Source organism: Stigmatopora argus, chromosome 14 (genome assembly GCF_051989625.1).
Source record: "Stigmatopora argus isolate UIUO_Sarg chromosome 14, RoL_Sarg_1.0, whole genome shotgun sequence".
NCBI lineage: Eukaryota > Metazoa > Chordata > Actinopteri > Syngnathiformes > Syngnathidae > Stigmatopora > Stigmatopora argus.
The window spans coordinates 13317007-13335255 of NC_135400.1; the positions used below are offsets into that span (position 1 = coordinate 13317007).

Genomic DNA, 18249 nt, shown 5'->3' on the forward strand with positions numbered 1-18249 from the left:
ACGTCCTCTACTCATCCCACACTTTGTGCATAGTTTCGTGTTCCTTCACAACCAGCTCCTCGTTTTCACATCTCAACGCTTCGACTAATATTAAAAAAAAAAAATCATCTTTTCACGAGCCGCACACGATAAAAAGGTAAGAGAATAATGCACGACGCTCCTGATTCAGTCAGGATGGGACCTCAAGAAAAAAAAAACAACTAAACAGCATTTTGCATCGTATTCACTGTCTTCCTCAATCTTTTTTTGAAACAATCCACATTTTTTTGTTTTGAAATGTAAAGCAATTTTAATATATAGATTTGATATATACTATATATAAAGCACTCCATATTCATTTAAAGTCCATTATTTGGTTATTACGTAACTGCTACGGATTTCAAAACGACAGGTATTTGCTTCCTCTTTCTCAAATCCATAACTTTCAGTGCTTAGATGAGTCGTCATTATATTCGTCATACAAATAAATGTACATTAAAAATGATGTGGACTTGGTACTCTGGAAACCTGGCCTTCCTGAGTCGCCATCCACTTTTTCATGTGTGCAAGATAGTGAGCAATTGTCTTTTTTAATGTTTTTTTTTTTTGAAGTTTCTTATTGTCTTTTGTATAAAGTAAAAATATATAGAATCAACACAAAACATACAGGCTTTCAGATAAGTCCGACAGAAACAGAACGAAACAACACTGTTCGATCCCAGAGTTCTTAAAGTAACACGAGAAAAAAATCTTTCTGTGTTGCACTTTGCAAAAATGGAAGCATTTGTCCTTTTTTTTGTTTTTTTGTTAACATTTTTTAAACCCCTCCCCCTAATACTCACTTCTCCCTGACATTCCATCATTTTAATTATTTTGGAACTCCAGAGGGAAACAAGTATTTTGTAAACTGTCAGCGGCCTGGCAGGTACAATGAAATGAGTGTGAGAAGAGAGAGATTAAAAATAAAAGTAAAAATAAAGGTAGGCACCTCAGACAGCAAAAGTCCTTCTACCCCCAAAACATCGATGGCCACAGGTCGGTCAAAAAGTACTTTTTTTGGTCTTTTTTCATTTTTTTTAATCATTTTTTTTCTCTTTTTTAATATTTTTATTTCTTTGAGGTTTATACGTGATGTGCCGGAAATTTTCCAGGATCGGGCAGGTACACAAAAAAGATATATTCCGAAAAAACCAAACGACTTAACATTCCCGTCCTTTTTTTCCGGCACACCTCGCAGTCTGAAAAACTGGTGCAATACTCGAATACGATCCATACTTTCCTCGGATTCTTGTCCACAATGAAAGCCACTAAAGGTAGATAAACATTACATTTTAAAAACAAAACACACACACACACACGTAGTATTCTTTTAGTCCTTGAGTAAACACGTACACGTGAACTGTCCCCCTTCGGTACTTGTGTCATGTCGTTGGGTTTAGCTGGATGAGGACACTCAGTGCAACGCTATAGAGGCTAAAGTCACAACAATACTGAGTTGGAAAATAAAAACCAACAAAAATGGCCCTCACACTCGCTCGCATTCACACGCGCACGCACGGTACGAGCAGCTTTGCGCAAACATACCCACACACACACCCACACAAGCGCACGCACGTTTATTTTGCCTTTTCAAAGTCAATCCTTTTTCAACATTTCTTGAATTGGAAACAAAAAGAACTAGAAAATGTGTTCACATTACATTATTGGCGCTTCTTTTGATTCAAGTATTTGTTTTCATTATTTTTGTACTCGTCTGATATGTTTATGATCTTGTCAATGCTAGGGAGGGTGCATGGGACTAACACACACACACATACGCACCTACACAATTAGACACACACACCCACACACACATACACAGATGCCAGTGATGTGTAAAAACTATCGTGTGCATATTCAACCCAGGGAATTTTGTTTTAAAAGTAGGGGTCGGGAACCCTGTGAAAATGTTCTTTTCCACCATGTCGCTCTAAGAAGAAATAAAAACTCTTAGAAAAGCCCACTAATGCTCCTAATAGATAAACATTTTTTTCTTAAATCTTCTCTAATCCCTTGCAGGACTTGTATAAAAACTGAAAAGTTTGCCCACGTCAGCTTCAAATGGAGCTTTGCTTATGCAACTCTTCCTTTTTTTTTAGGACCCCCTTGACTGATCCATGATTGAAACGCATTGTTTTTGTTCCAGTTGCCTTGAAGTTCATGCAAAACAAATTATAATAATAAAATAAAAGGAACAGATGAGCGCATTTGACGTCCGACTTAACCAATTCCGTGATTCAAGTCCAGAGTGGAGTCAATGCACACAAACAAACAAACAAAACCAACAACACAGGCATTAGTGATTGTTTTGTTGAATGATAATTCAAAAAAAAAAGTGACTCAGGAAGAGAGAGAGAGCAAAAAATAAAATACAAATTAAGACTTGGTACCGAACTGGAGTTGTGTTCCTGTTCCAAGCTGGCGCCACCTTCAGGCTGGAGGTTCAAAGTGCTCCAACGTGACTTTGACAAGGCGACAGATTGCGGGAAAACAGGACGTCGCGCGCCTCGGTTTTGAAATGTGCACAGCTCTAAAACTTTTGGAGTTTTCGTATATATATATATTTTTGTAAAGAATGAGGATTCTGTTTTTGGTTTTTAAAAGAGATAAACCCGGTGTGAACCTTAAACAGTACACGGACATGTAACCGCCTCCTCCTTAAATGGTGAAAAGACAAAAAAAAAAGCAGCTGGGCCTCCTCCTGATCCTCCTCCTGCCTGGCGAGGAGGTGTCATCACATGATCACGGTTATTTGGATGTCAGTTGGCACGAGACTGAAGAAAACGGGTGAGAACGGGTGTCCGGGTGGGATTTTTTTTGTAGTTGACGGGAAGCTGCCTTGGTAGTAAAGGTGGCAAGTGGAGTGGTAACGTTTTGGCGGACGGGTGGGTGGGTCGATGGGTTCGGGGGCGATGGCTGCGAGTTCACACCTCCTTGTTCTTTGCATAGAAATGGAAGGCTGCGTCTCAGTGGAGGTGGCTCCAAGTGGAACTGAGTGCTCCCAGAAGTGAAACAAAGCACCAGTGTGTATGTGTGTGAGTGTGTGTGCGAGTCCGATGCTGAGGGAGTGCCCCCCCCCCCGGACGGCCAGACCAAGCGGGCTCCTGTGTTTACGGGTGGTCCGTTTCAAATGGGCTTAACACTGCATAAAGCTATGATATCATAAATCAGCAATGATAAAAACACCAACAGCAAATATGGACTGTCACATGAGAACAACAAAACGGCTCCAATCTCAAGAGTGGAAGTGGAGTTTGCTGAGGGCAGCAGTAGTCATTGTAGTTGTTGATGTAGTAGTAGTAGTAGTAGAAGAAGGATAGTAGTATTTCGTTGAATACAGGTGAGGCGTTTTGGGCCCGGAGGAAGAGAAAGGGAAATCGGGTGCGGCGTCGGGAGGGGGGGTGGGGTGAGGTCTGCTTGCGGAAGGCGGTGCCCCCTCCCGCAAGCAGGCAGGCACTCAGCGGCCACGCCGGGACGATGGCAGGCCTCCAATGACGCGAGTGGGACATGCCTCTCTGGGAAACAAGGCTTCTATTTGAAGAAAAAAAAAAAACATGGCAAGAGGGTGTTTTCTGGCTCCCTCCCACCATATCATCATTTTTGCTACCATGTTCATTCTGGGCCCCCATGAAGTCAAGTAGGATGAAACCAGAGGAGTCACTTTCCATGCCAGTGTTGCTTGTACTTTTCACCATCTCGGCAATGAAGTGGTTGAGGGGGGGGGCTCAGCGTAGGCGAAGTGGGCTGGGGATGCTCCTGTTAAGTGCTATTAGAGACCAGGCCTTTCACGTGGACTTCATTCGTTTCCAATACCCTTCATTTGGGCAAAAGAGGGGGGGAAAATAAAAATAGAAGCTCCTTTCATTTTGGTTTTACGCCTTCTCACACACACACGCAGACACACAGACACACACTTGTCGCCTGCTGAGAAGTGCTTTAAGTAATGTTCTAGAACATCAGACAGACTCGCTTGCTACTCTCCTGAGCTCACACATGTATACACACACATTCACACACACACACCTCGAGGGGGTCAAGAGTTTTTAGTGGCAGTTATAGTCTGTGGTGGCGCAGGTCATGTAGTAGGAGTTATTTTGTAGTTCTCCATCCGTAAGGGAGCGTGGACGGTACAGTCCGTTGTGGTTTATATTGCACGTCGCTTCAAAATGGTTGCTTTGTGGCAAAAAGGGGGGCACGGCTGGGGGGGAGCAAAGAGCGCATACCTTCTTCCTGTCTTGAGGTGCAGTGAAATGGCCAAACTGCAAGTTGAAGTGCATCCAAAGTGTTTTTTTTCTTTTCTTTTTCGTTGGCGTTACAGCTCGGCGCTAATAGCAGTGGTTCATTTTCTATGTCCGTCACGTATCCAGTTGGACACGCGAGACACCCCCATAACCCGCCTCCCCCTCCTTCCAGTCTCCGGTGAACACGTCTGAATGAACGCTTCTCTTAAATTGGTTTGCGATGGTTCGAGAATGAAAAGAAAAAGCACTACAAAAGTAAATGGCTTGAACAAGGCGAAGAGAGTTGCATTGTTCCTTTTGAGAGCGCCTGTGTGAGGCTCCCCGCTGTTTGAAGACGTGAGCCGCGGCGGTTTCCGTTAGCGTGTACTCTCGGCTTGACTTTCACTGGCTCAGAGATGAGGGTCCGTACGCGCCTTCACCTAGTTTTAGGGTGAGCGAGGGAAGCGAGGCGGGGTGGGAACGAGGTTAAGGCCAATATTAGTGCTGACAGTCCGGAAACGGGCGAAGGGTCCAACCAGCGCTTTGATTTTTTTCTTTTTTTTTCTCTTTTTTTTTCTTCCTCCTTTTCTTTTAAACTTTGGGAATGACGCCTTCTCACGGGTCTCTGAGGTGCAGTTACGATTGCCCCCCGAAAGGCAAGAGTCAAAAGGCGGGTCACTGTGCCGTCACGAGTACGCGTTTCACTCTGCGAGTTCGCTCCTGTAAAAAGTGTCTCTTTAAATCAACGAAAGACATCTTCCTCAATGTTTAACCAAAAAAAAAAAAAAAACAAGTGGAGTAGAAAAAGGCGAGGAGGACTTGGATTCCTCTCGCCTCGTTGGTTACTCCCGTGCTGATTATCTCCATTTTGATTTTGCAAGGTTTGGGCTCCCTTGTCCTACATGGACTCCCCGCTCAGCAGGTCTCCAGGCAGCAGCGTATTGATGGGGCTGGGACTCCCCATGACTCGAGTATCCTCTCCACTAGGGGGGCCCCACAGGCTGGAGTACTGCTGCACGCCACCCCACAGCAGCTCCCCGCCGGCCTTGGCGCCTCCGCCGCCGTTGTTGTTGTTGTTCCAGTGGGGCGCGTGGCCCATGGGGTGACCTGTCGCCGAGCCGGAGGCGCCCATCCTGCTCTGATTGGCGCCCGGAGTGGCTTGCCAACTGGTCGTCCCGCCGAGCGACTGGCCCTGTGCAAAGAAGCGATTGACTTCTTCTTCTCCGGCAAACTCGGCGAGAATGGTGGTGTTCCCGAGCACGCACCTGATGAGAAAAATGGAGGCGAATGAAAAGACGAGGAGGATTGGCCGGGGGGCGGGGGGAGCGCATATACCGTGACCGTTGGTCGCTGGATGTTTGGTCGCCCGGGTGAATATAATTTTGAGAGCTGGTTTCAACAGTAGATATTTAGATATTAAACTCTCTCTCTCATGAATATAATTTTGAGAGCTGGTTTCAACAGTAAACTCTCTGTCATGTTGTCAAACGTCTGGCGACCAAACGTCCGGGCGACCAACCGTCCGTGCGACCAAACGTCCGGGCGACCAAACGTCCGGGCGACCAAACGTCCGGGCGACCAAACGTCCGGGCGACCAAACGTCCGAGTACCGCAAATACATACATGTGCAGGGACTTTTGAGCCTTGGCGGCTTCGTCCTTGGAGCTGTAACGGACCACGGCGTTGCCCTGCGTCAGGTTGAGGTGGAATGTGATGAGAGGCCCGTGTTGCATGCACAGCGTGCGCAGAGTCGAACCGTCAATCTGCGAGAGAGAGGGAGGTTAGCGGCGCGCCGGGGACAAGGAGCTGGCGTGAAGCGTTAGCAGGATCGCTGTATCTTCTGACCTGTGGAGTCAGGTTCCTCAGAACCAGCCAACTACTTGTCCTGCTGGAGCTGTCTGTACTCCACGTGGTTCCTGCTGCAGAAGGATAGTGGAAGACTTCAGAGGACAAATATGAACGACCTCGACCTTCATGTGAAAGACAGTTGCGAAAAATACATGTAATACCTTTTTGTTTAAACAGTAGAATACAACATTTAATGCAATTAGAATATTCATTTATCTATTACAGGCATGCTCAAGTGGCTTTGACGATGAGGTGGGCCCTTTTATCATCCTGCTGTGAATTTAAATGGGTTTGTCAAAAGAAGACGTCCAATCCATTTTTTTTTAATAGATTGGAGGTCTAACCTTGTCAAATGCAGAAAATGTATTATTTGCAGGCCATGTGGGACTTACCCGTGGTGTAAGAGCTACTCCAGCCTTGAGATAGACCAAGCGAGTTGCCCCCCCACGTTGAGGACGGCTTGCTGTGGGTGAGGCCAGGCGGGGGGCGGGAAGGGGCTGTGGAGCTGCTTCGGGGTCCCTGAGGAACCTTCCACATGTCGTGGGATAGAGAGGCTTGACTGTGGGAGATTGGACCTGGAGACCAAGTGGATTTCATCTCGGACAGTTTACCTGGATGAACACAAGTTGGCGCCAGAGCACTAAGTGAATAAGTGAAGAAAAAGCTCAACAGAGCCAGCCACCAAAGTTCAGTACATCATCAAAATATCTTTATTTCCATGCATTTTCAAACAAAACCACAAGTCAACGATGCCTTTTCAGTCGTGGACGTACTGCATTTTCCGGACTATAAGCCGCACTTTTTTTCCACAGTTTGGCTGGGCCTGCGACCAATACTCATATATATTTGTTATTCTGACCACTGACAGCCTGTTATGTTGATTTAAAAAAAAAAAAAAAGCTTTAGTTATCTGAAAAACCTTAATGCTAACAAATTCCTGTTTAGCCTTTTGTTTTTCATGTTACTATTGATACCTAAACGCACGTGCTTGTGGTTTCCCCGAAAAAAAAAAAAAAAAAAAAAGAGACTTACACTCCAATGCGACTTATATAATGATTTTTTTCGTGTTTTCTTTGGGTGGTGCGACTTATAATTCCAAAAATAGGGTATTAAACTTACCCATTTTACATGCACACTAAAAACGACTTAAAACGAAACAGATTGGTAGGTTAAATGCCACAGTTATTCTTTCCCCATTTCCCATGCACGGGTAGAAGGGAGGATCACCAAAACCACAGGGGCTATGCACTGCAACAGAGGTGAGCTGTCAGGATGGAAGCTTTAAGGAGACCTATTTAAATCGGGTGAAATGACTGGACAGGCAGGTCGGGGGTGCTCTCCAGTGGACGCTGGGGCTCGTGGTGTTACGGGAAAAAAGAGGGAAAGGAAAGGATAACATTGATCCGCGGCAGTTTAATCACCGCAAACAGGGGGGAAAGGAAAGAAAGGGGGGTTATCCATGAGCCATGTACCTGCATCGTCTGTCTCCGGGGAGGACAGACTGAATGAACTAGTGTAGGCACTGACTGACCAATCAGAGGAGGGAGGCAGAGCCTCGTTCTGAGATGAAGTGGGAGAAGAGCCTGAGCCCGTGGCAGCCGACAAACAAATAAGGGAAGATAGCAGAGAGGAAATGAAAAGAAAAAAAAAAAAAGAAAAATGAACAAGAAATGATAAGAATCGGAACAGAAGAGAATTCAAGAGTGCTACAAACAATGATTGGAGAAGCAGATTTAAGCAGAAAAGTGGACAACAAAAGAGTAAAGAAGCAGACTCTGTTGTCAGTGCGTTCAATATTTCAATCAAATGGAATTTGAGCAGCAATGAAGCGTTTTACGTAAGCACATTTTGACCCTTACCCGCACTTCTGTCACGCAGCAGGTAGCGGTTGACATCTTGGATGTTAGTGTTGATTGTGGGACCACTTGGGACGCTACCCGGCGTCATGTTGGGGTCCGTCTCTGGGTCGATGTTCTGGAGACCCTTCCACGGTACGCCTGGACAGAACTCTACGAAATATGAAGCGAGAGTTTGAAATGAGTTAGTGATGTACCATCCTTTTTTTTCTTCTTTATTCAAATTTTACCTGGGGGCCAGTTGATGTTTGTCCCATTGGACATCTTGTCACTGCTGCCTTTCGTTTGCCCCCAGCTGTCTGGAGGCACGAGGGGGCTGCTGGGAGACTCCGAGCTGGACATCAAGTTATAAGGGCTGTAAGAGTCATCCATCTGCGGAGGCTTGCCCGGAGGGCCCAAGTTGGTACCTAAAGGTTGGCAACAAACAAGGTCAGCTTGAGTTGATAACAAATTATTAAATTTGCAATTGCTGCATTGCCAGTCTTTCAAATGTACAACTTGCCATGTTTGACCCTCTAATACACAAAAAAAAAAGACTTTTTTTCTTCTATTGACAAATCTAGACGTGCAATCCATTTCACTAGGAGGGGCAAATGAACGAGTAGTGGCAGCCAAATGACCGTATTTGCGGACTATAAGTGGAACCAGCCAAAGAATACACAATTAAGAGGAAAATAATTGGGCATAAGTCGCACTGTGTACGTCGTATAGTCTGGAAAATAAGTTAATATTTATATGGGTTGCAGGAAATCAACTTGTAAAGGTATTCATAATAGAAAAACATACAAAAATGATTGCTAATTTTATTTTATTTTTTTTAAATGTTATAGGTGTCGATTTTTGAATAACTGTACTTCCCAAAAGGGTAAATTGTTCCTTACCATGTTTACTCAAATTATAATAAATTGGGCATAAGTCGCACTATGTACGTCGTATAGTCTGGAAAATAAGTCAATATTTATATGGGTTGCAGGAAATCAACTTGTAAATGTATTCATAATAGAAAAACATACAAAAATGATTGCTAAAATTGAAGTTGTTTTTTAAAATGTTATAGGTATCGATTTTTGAATAACTGTACTTCCCAAAAGGGTAAATTGTTCCTTACCATGTTTACTCATATTGGGTTCTAAGGGGGACGAGCCTCCCGATAGGCTTTCCATGGGGTTGGGATGCGTCCACTGCGACAGACGCGACTGGGCTTGGGGTGGGTCCTTCATAGACATACCCACTTCCATGCAGTTTACATTCATGTTTGGATTCAATCCAGCTGCGGAACAGAACACAATTCATTTCAAAAGTGAGCTGTATTCCAGATTGACGCAGAAATTTAGACCACTCACAGAGAGAATAGGGGCTGTAAGTGTTTTGAGAAGACTGCGGCTCTTTGGTCTGCAGGTCAGGAAGGCCCGGAGCCTGGGAGTGGCCTGGAAATGAATCAAGGGATGATTTGGTCCCGCCATGATGAAGGCCTGTGTGGGAGTGGGGGGGCTGCTGCTGCTGTTGTTGTTGTTGTTGCTGCTGCTGCTTCATTAGCAGTGCCTGGGCCAGCTGACGCTGATGCTGTTGGATCTGCTGCTGCATGTTATTGATTGTACGTGCAACCTGGAATGAGCAGAGTGGGAACGTTTCACTTATTAGCTGCTGTCGACAGATACGATGGAGGATAGGGATGACTAGGATAGGATGGGGAAGGATGACGCCGACTTACTTGCTGCTCTTGTTGTCGAAAGGGTCCAGAAACATTGCGCTGCGCCTGTAACATCTGCTGCTGAATTTGTAAACGCTGGTAAGCCTGTAGGTTAAGCATATGTCAGCTTTCAGGCTCATGGGTAAGCATGATACATTTTAGATAAAACTATGCAACAAAATATATCGTATTTTCCACAGTATAAGGCGCACCATAAAGACTTTTCTCAAAATATGCCAGTCCGCCTTGTATATGGATCAATTTTGCTTAATCATGGTACGACATTCCCTTTTGGGCTGCACTACGTTTACTATATCTACTGCGCCTTATAATGCGGTGCGCCTTATAAATGGAAACCGTTTTAAAAATAGGTCATCGATTGTAAGTGTGCCTTATAGTGCGGAAAACACAACAGATATTTTTGGGGGTAACCCTTTGAGGACACGACAAATCTGAGATGAGTAAAAAATGACACCCACCAGTTGCAGCTGGTAGAGTTGATTGAGAAGAGTCATATGTTGAGGGTTTATTGGCGAGGTTAAAAGTGCAGGATTCAGACCAATGTTTTTTGCGGCAAACTGCAATAGCTGTGCTTGAACCTGGGGAGCAATACGGTCACGTGTCAAATGAAGACCCTTTGAATCCTCATTTGAAAGTGTTTTTAAGTTGATCTACCTGAGGGGAGAGAAACTGAGGCACTTGAGCGCGGAGACTAGGCTGAGAGGAGCCGAGAGGCGGCACTGGCGGCTGAGGAGGCGGCTGAGGCATGGCCCGGGCTTGTGCTGCTCCACCACCAAACATTCCACTCTGCATTTGTTCAACAAACACAGTCAACTCATTACATTTCATTTTTGGACCCGCTTTAACTACAATTAAACATTATTCATACCATGGCTGGAAATGATAATCATTTTCGTCAAAGACTAAATTGACATTTTTGGGGGAAACAGTTTTTATTTTAATTATAAATGACACAAATTTTTGATCAATGTTTACCCAAAAAGTGGTTTGGGGTCACCGGTCCACTATTATGGAGTACTTCAGATATCAGAATATGGATATACTGTTTAAAGGCTCAAATTCTGAGGATTGGGAAAATTTGGAGTTCAAACTTGGCTCTAAAGTATTAATCTATTATCTAAATTAAATTGGTGATTATGTATCGTCATTTCTTGAGTAAAAATCTCTTCCCTGCACAGTGGCAAGCCCCCAAATCCCCCATCAAACTAAGCTTTCTTCCCTATGTAGCCATGCATATTACCCAATTTGCTCATATATATGCTCCATAGTCATTTGCATTTCATTAAGTTATTCATTCTTCCTTCTATTTCCAACACCAAATTTCCTAGTGTTACCTAAATAGAAATGTTACATTTCATTTTTACTTCTCATTAAACAAATAAATTGAGGGCAGGTTGCCAGCACTCGTTAACATACACTTGTTATCAAATATTCCCAAAGAGACAAATCTAGGACACCAGAAAAAAAACTGCCACGGGGCGGCATTAATATTAATAAAGCAGTTTTGAGCCAGACTGACTCACTTTATCCATGAAGGGTGAGCGGGGATCCGTGGAGGGTTCTTTGGAAAGAAGTGGAGGTCGAGGGCAGCCCATGGTTTTGTTAATAAGCCCGTTGTAGTCGTGGCCAGCCATTCCCATCCCCCGCTTATCCAGTTCAGTTTTCTTCTCCAGCAGGGCACTCATGGCCTGGTCCAGGTTCATGTTGTTGCTCTTTAAAGCCTCCTCTGCCGGATCCCGCTGAGAAACACATGACAAGTTCTGTAAAAATACTGTCTATAGTAATCCCTCGGATTTCGCAGTTTGTCTACAGTAATCCCTCGAATTTTGCGGTTAATGTAGACCAGACATGGCCGCGATAATCGAAAAATCGCTAAGTAGTGCCGAGTCCTAGTAGCAAGCGGAAAACAGTTTCAGCGTGGATTTTCACATTTTTCTGAACTTAAAAAAATGAAAAATAAAATAATTAGTAGCAGAAAAAAATCACAAAGAAGCGAATTCACGATAATTGAGAGAAGACTGTAAACACTTTTTTGTTTAATTAATTAAGGGTGATTTGATTTGGTAATTCTTAATGATCCCATTTACTTTGATTTGCTTTGTACTTTGTGCTTTTGCTTTGTTGTTCTGTCTAATCACCCTCTCACTACTGTCACAATGAAATTTTCCGAATACGGGATGAATAAAGTTATCCAATCCAATCCAATAACGAAAGCCCCACTTACAAAAATGACTGGAGGGGAGTCATTGAAAAACTAAATGGTTTACTTACCGGAAAGCCCATGTCTGTCAGCTGTTTGATAAGACGATTCATGATCCAAGTATCTTCTGGCTTTCCTGGTACTTTGACCTGGGATGGTATGAAAATCACATTCAATCAATGCAACTGACCAGTCGTCATTTTCCATGAGATTGTTTCTGAATGAATCCTCATGCCTTTTGTTGGATCTTTTTGGGTGCGTTTCCCCAAGAGTTGGTGGAGGAGTTGCTCTCCTGGGAAGCCGTGCTGTTCCACATGTCTCCCTCTTCAGCATCCCACTGCCCCCCTGAGATGATCATCTCATCACCACCGCCTCCCCATCCATCTTGCATAGATTTGGCAGCTAGACATAAAAAACAAGCCTGTTAAAAAGGCAAATATCTTGGCAGCCATAGCAGTTTTAACACGTTGCATTTTATTTGGAGCCCACTAGGGGTCAGGATCAAGTTGTGAGAAATATTGTGTGGTCTGCTTCAATGAAAGCTACTCGTGACCTTGACTCACTCATCTTGAGAACACTCCCTAGTACAATATGTTTTCAAATGTTATTAGAAATGTTAATGAATTTACCGGGCTTGCAAGATACAGATGTCATAGCTGGGTTCCCCCTGCTGTAGTTGTCTGGGTTGCCATCGCCCCAGCCGCTAGGGCCCCCAGTGGTTTTTCCCCAGGTAGATGTACCGTTGTCCACGTTGACTGCTGAAGGCGCAGAGTCCCCCCAGGAGCTCTCTGGCTTAGAGTGGGAGCTAGGTATCTCACCCCAGCCTGTTGTGTGCAGAAAGACAGCAGACAGTAAACAGATGTGTTGTCAGTCTCAAAGCGCCTCTTTCTCACCAGTTACTTTCTATGATCATTTGTTTTTGTATTCTGAAACAAGATATTTAATCTCACGAACAGCAAATGAACCCAGATTAAATCAGATGTGCAGTGAGCAATAGAGACAGTCTAGCATGACAGGAGCGAAGGATGTCTGGTCAATTTTGGCACGGAAAATGCCATCTCCGCTGTGTGTCTGTGGCAGCGCCAGGCAGAGTTTAGTGCAGAACGGTAGCACGACATGAAGCCGGATTGCAAATTATCGTTCATTTTCAAGCCTGCAGTGTCCACAGACCCACGAAACATTGTTTCAAACCCTTTCTGCTTTTGATGTCTAATAGCAGTGACCAACAATGCCTTTAAAATGCACACAATTGGCTCAGCTACTGCCACGAGAAAATGCTTTCATAAAAATTGCACCATGGACTAAAAATGCGGTACCATGTGCAGAACAGCAGGGGTCCTTTGTCCTAATTGGATGATGTCAGGACGTTGTCCATTTCTGGCAGCCATAAGAATCACATGCTTTGATGAATCTCAAACAGTTGGCGGTGTTTTCCAGGTTTGGAAGCACCTGCTTGAATGATTCTATTCAAAAAGGCGTGCTTTGTCTACACCCTTCCCGTGCTTCCTTTGACTAGCCTATGGTTAGCTAGAAAGACGTGCCTGGTGTTGTGTAATGTGAGGAGCCTCACTCAGAAATTGGACTGCACAGCTTATCTCATTTGGCTAGCTAATTAGATGTAAATCCACAAAGGCCAAGCAAGGTCAAGATATTACCTTCAAGTCCATCAACAGCTTGGAGCTTAACAGCGCGTTGTCTAAACTATCTAACCATGTTTTTTCTTGGTCTCATTACTGGTGAAGGGATTAAATAAAAAATAATAGTGGCTTTCATTATTCCCTCAACTATTGTGAATCATAATTATTGGGACAGCCATTCCTGTACATTTCACCTGTCTATACATAGTAAATTATGATGTCTTACCTTGAGCCATCAGAGGGCCCCTGTTAAGAGATGGGCCCGGGTGGTGCTGCAAAACAGGATCCACTGAGCCACTTGTGGCAACTGGGTTTTGGGAATTTTGGACGTGATTCTGTAAAGGTGCCGGAGGTCCTTGATAAGCGTGATTGTGAGAGTGGGGATGACTGTTGTTCGGTCCGATGGGATTATTGCCTCCGGTAGTAGCTTTGGCTTGGGACATCCCTGGATTGTTCCTGTCCCAGAGGTTGACCGATTTGCTATAGGTACCAGGATCGCCCCAGGCGGAGGTCCCATCGTCTATCTCCATCTTGCGTCTGATTGACGGGGGAGACGGTTCTTCCCAACCGGTAGCTTCAGATGAGGACTCCTGCTTACCACCGGTCCAGCCTTGCTTCACAGAGCCTGGGCCACTCCAGGAGCCCATTCCACCGCCAATGCTACCACCACCGGGTCCATCCTGAGATTTGCCTACCCAACCCTGGGGAGGGCCACTGGGACGGGGACTAACGGGCTCCCCCCAGCCCGCTTTGCCTCCGCTACCAGACATCCCCGGCCCCGATGAGGGCATTGCCCAGCCACGAGGAGTTTCCTTCCAGCCCGCGGCTTCTCCCTCCCAGGTGGAGTTGGATTGATTCTTTTTTCTATCTTCAGGTTCCCGCCAATCATTGGCAGAGTTGTTTCCTCCACTGCTACTCCAACTGTGGGATGGTTTAGGTTGCTCTCCCCAGTTCTGGGTTGTTGGCTTACCATGAGAATCCTCCCACCCCGCTGACTTCTCTTCTCCCCAAGACTGACCACTACTCTTGGGGATACTGGAGGTGGGGCCTCCTTTTGGTAGATTTCCCCAGCCACCTGGACCAGTTGGGGGCTTAATGTTGTTGGGTTGATCTCCCCAGCCAGAGCTGGGCTGGTTGCTAGCAGCTAAGTTTCCTCCCCAACCTGAAGCTCCCTGAGAAGCCACCACCTCATTCTTGCTCCCAGTGTCAGTTCTTTGTGGTGGACCTGTATTAGCATTGGAAGGCCCCTGGGCACCACAAGGACCAGTTTTTGCCTCCCAGGATTCAGTCGAAATGTCATTCTTGGATTTAGCATTGTCCATGTCCCAGGAAGTGTGCTGGCGAACAGGGGTCTGTCCCCATCCGGTATTACATAAAACCCTAGGGTCGAGATCCTGGGCAGGCAAGAGAGGAGCAGGGGGCTCTCTGGATGAATGAGATTCGGACCTCGGATGTCCTTCCATGCTGTCACTGCTTCCTTCACTAGCAGCAGTTGTGCTCACAGCTCTCTTCCAAGAACTAGCCTGGGGGTCCTGCGGAGGAGAGGTGGGGCCATCCCAGCCTCCCTGCGAGTCTTCATTTTGCTTCTTGCTCCACTCACCGCTTGACTGTTCACCCCAGCCCCCGGAATTTCCTGACCCATTTCCACCCTGGCTCCATCCAGAGTCCCAGCCAGATAACTCCTTAGGTGACGGTGCCTTTGGGTCACTACCGATACCCCAAACAGAAGTGGTATCTTCTCCATTGACCTGTTTGGCTCCCGATGCCTGTTGACTTCCCGTACCCAGGCCAACCGATGGGTTTCCCCAACTTGGCAGGTGGTGAATGGGACTAAGTGGTTCCTGCTTATTAATGTGATTTGGTCCATCAGTTTTAAGGTTCTGAGGTTCTGAACTGAAAGACACATTCGTGGATGCGGAAGGGTGTGGCTCTGTTGCGTCAGAGGTCATTACGCTGCCCCAGGCACTGCCAATACCCGAAGAGTTACTGTTAGTGTTGGCTCCAGTATAAGTGCTGGTCTGAGATGTTTGGGGGCCAGTAGGATTACAGAAATTGGATGTAGATTGAGGGGCTGAAATGACATTGGCTCCCCCTGAGCTGCCTGCCCCTGCTGAACCCGCGTCGTGGCCCAACACAGGCCACGCGGATGGATTAGCGTTGGGGTTCAAGTTCAAGTTACAGTTGGTGTTGGAGGATGATGAAGAGCCCCAACCTCTGCTGCTCCCCACTCCCACTGGACTGTCAATTTTCCCTTCACTGCTTACCGCGGACAGAGACGGTCCAGACCCAGAGCCCCAGCTTCGATTGGCAGGAGGAACCGGGCTTGAGTGCATGTTGGTTCCAGTATGATTGGCAGGGCTGAGTCCAGTGTTGGCCTTACTGTTTAGGTGGTTGACAGAGAAGTGGCCTGTCTGGCCATTGGCCCCTGTGGCCATACTCGTTGTACGACACCAATCACTATTATTACTAGTATTACTACTGGTACTACAAGTGCTACTGCTGCTGGTCAAATGACCAGGGTCAGTCTCTGAAGAGCATCTTCTCTCAGGGGCCTTGCTCTGGCTAGGAAAAATAGAAGGCCAAGCCTCTGTGTCCTTCTGGTCAAGGATCAGTTGATTGCCGCAACTAGTGGAATTTGCAGCATTTGGGGTACTCCTCTCAACTTGCAGGTGCCCCCAGAGGGGATTATCATACTGGGCTCCCTGGCTGCTCTGTGAGGGCAGTTCTGTGTAGAGGGGGATAAACAGAAAAGAAAATATGGATGAGAAAGGGGCTCGAATGTACATTGTTACACCCATATCAAAGCTGCATTACCATGGTAACAGCTAATGAGTTCAGTTCTATTCTGAACTTCTTTACAGATAGTTAAAATCAAATTTCATATTCCTGGCAGGCACAATAAAAACACTCCTCTCGTGCTTTCAATCAAATTAAACGAAAGTAACAAGTGTCTAAAAATAGAACTGTTTGCATGTTTAGGCAATCACAAAATAGTGTAGAAAAAGAGTTATTCATAGGTTGTGAAATCATTCACCTTGGCCGCAACCAAGACAAGGACATTTTTCATTTCACACGGCATGTAAAAATGCACAGACGGTATTTCCTGAAAGATCACATAAATGATCAGTGGCACCAGCCAAAAAGCTGAGGCATCCTCAGCCTTTTTGACAGCAAGGCCATCAGAGTCATGACCTCAGACTGGCACGATGCACAGCTTGGTACGCTCGTAGCACACAACATCCTCCATCTGCACGACTGCTTTGAAGACTACAAGTAATACTTTGCATTATTTTCTCCCTGGAGTGCTTCCAGTACACGTTCGTAGGCAAATGCCTCCGGTACGTGCATCGACCATCACTCATTTCGACCGTATCTGTTGCGACTGTTTACGGGCGCCCCTCTTCGAGTTAAGCTCGCATGCAAAGACAAGCTTCCACGGCATCGCGCTGAGCATCTGCCTTTAATTCCAGCTTACTTTTTAACGCTTGCAGACTAAAGTGGCGGAAGAGAAAGCAATGCAAGAGCGAGGGGAAAAGAGGGCAGTATGTTTCTGACACACACACACACGGACGGCGGCACGGTCTTTCTGTAACGTCACTCCACTGAGCGGAGCAGGACCGCCATTTTCTCCGTCCTGAATTTGAGCCAAAAAGGCTTTGGAGCTAGCGTCTTTGCCTGAATCGTGTGAAAGCATGAACGCCTACCTCGCCACCATATATGCAGAGCACAACTCTCTCTCGCGCGTGCGTGCGTGCCCACAATGCATCGCTGCCGCAGCTTTAAAGTGCGTATGCACCAGCCGTAAAAATAAATAACTACACAGAAGAAGCATTGAGATGGAAATTCGCCACGTTGCTATGAAATACCTGTGGAGAGGTGCCTCCCGACCATCCTGCAAGGAACTAGCTTTTGTGCGACACGGCGACCATCCTTGTCTCAATATGTCGGCTTGGCTCACCCAGCCGCCGAGGCTTCTCTCTGAAATGCTGCCAAGAAGTTGCACAGCTCTTGCGCGGCATGAGACAACCCCCCCCCCGCTCTCCCTCCCTGGCTCCCACCGCCTCCCTCCCTCCCTTCCTTCCTCACCCCACATGCTCCGTCCCTCCTACCAACATTGCTTTGGCTGGGTTCTGCCGCCTCTATCTAGCCCGACTAGCTTTATTTATATCACGCTCTATTCCTATCCCGACGACGGATACGCTCCCTTGCTGGAAATGTAAGCCCTGAGAGAAGGCAGGTTGGGGGAAGGGATGGCACAGCTGAGTGTTATGTGGAGAGCATTATTGTTGGTATAGGTGGCGCGGATGGACCGCTAAAAGACAGGCACTTAAAAATGGCATGAGGTAAAACAAAACAAAGATGGGCTCTTCGGAACACAGCTTTGGATCTTTTAACCGTTGACTAAATATTTAGCTAAGGCCACTCTATGTCAATTAGAACTGCCGTGGGCAATTGAAAGTCCTTGAGTGGAAAAACGAGTCAAGAGAGAGCAAAAGTGGAATCCGGGAGAAAGCAGGTTGCAATCTAGACAGGTCATGATGACAACTGTCCGTTTATTTTTTGAACTCATTCACCGCCATTGACGGGACTAGACGTTAATCCAATTTGACTAGCAGGGATTTTTTGATTCTACTCAAAATGGATTGAATGTCCATCGCCATTAATGGCAGTAAAAAAATACAAAAAATCCAAACAATCCTAGTTTAAAAAGGCATCGTGGAATGGTGAATATGTAAAAACAAAATGGAAAAAAAACAAT

At 45.8% G+C, this 18249-nt stretch overlaps 1 protein-coding gene across 5 annotated transcripts in view; it reads right to left on the minus strand.

Moving 5' to 3' along the window:
- Positions 1–871: 871 nt before the first annotated feature.
- The window catches only part of tnrc6c1 (trinucleotide repeat containing adaptor 6C1), a 34431-nt gene continuing 17053 nt past the window's right edge, over positions 872–18249 (minus strand). Inside the window, exons 1-18 of one of the 5 annotated variants that reach the window (XM_077618260.1) lie at positions 17357–17501; positions 13717–16215; positions 12483–12677; positions 12089–12255; positions 11925–12002; positions 11177–11392; positions 10308–10439; positions 10112–10231; positions 9654–9737; positions 9286–9547; positions 9051–9212; positions 8173–8349; positions 7946–8095; positions 7559–7669; positions 6479–6697; positions 6084–6208; positions 5862–6001; positions 872–5503 (exon numbers count right to left, since the gene is read on the minus strand). In XM_077618260.1, coding sequence (XP_077474386.1) covers positions 5137–5503; positions 5862–6001; positions 6084–6208; positions 6479–6697; positions 7559–7669; positions 7946–8095; positions 8173–8349; positions 9051–9212; positions 9286–9547; positions 9654–9737; positions 10112–10231; positions 10308–10439; positions 11177–11392; positions 11925–12002; positions 12089–12255; positions 12483–12677; positions 13717–16215; positions 17357–17381 — 5229 coding nt within the window. In that variant the 5' untranslated portion in view covers positions 17382–17501 and the 3' untranslated portion in view covers positions 872–5136. Of the gene's footprint in view, positions 5504–5861; positions 6002–6083; positions 6209–6478; positions 6698–7558; positions 7670–7945; positions 8096–8172; positions 8350–9050; positions 9213–9285; positions 9548–9653; positions 9738–10111; positions 10232–10307; positions 10440–11176; positions 11393–11924; positions 12003–12088; positions 12256–12482; positions 12678–13716; positions 16216–17356; positions 17502–18249 lie in introns of those variants that run through there. The other 4 variants (XM_077618257.1, XM_077618256.1, XM_077618259.1 and 1 more) reach the window with 4 other exon arrangements.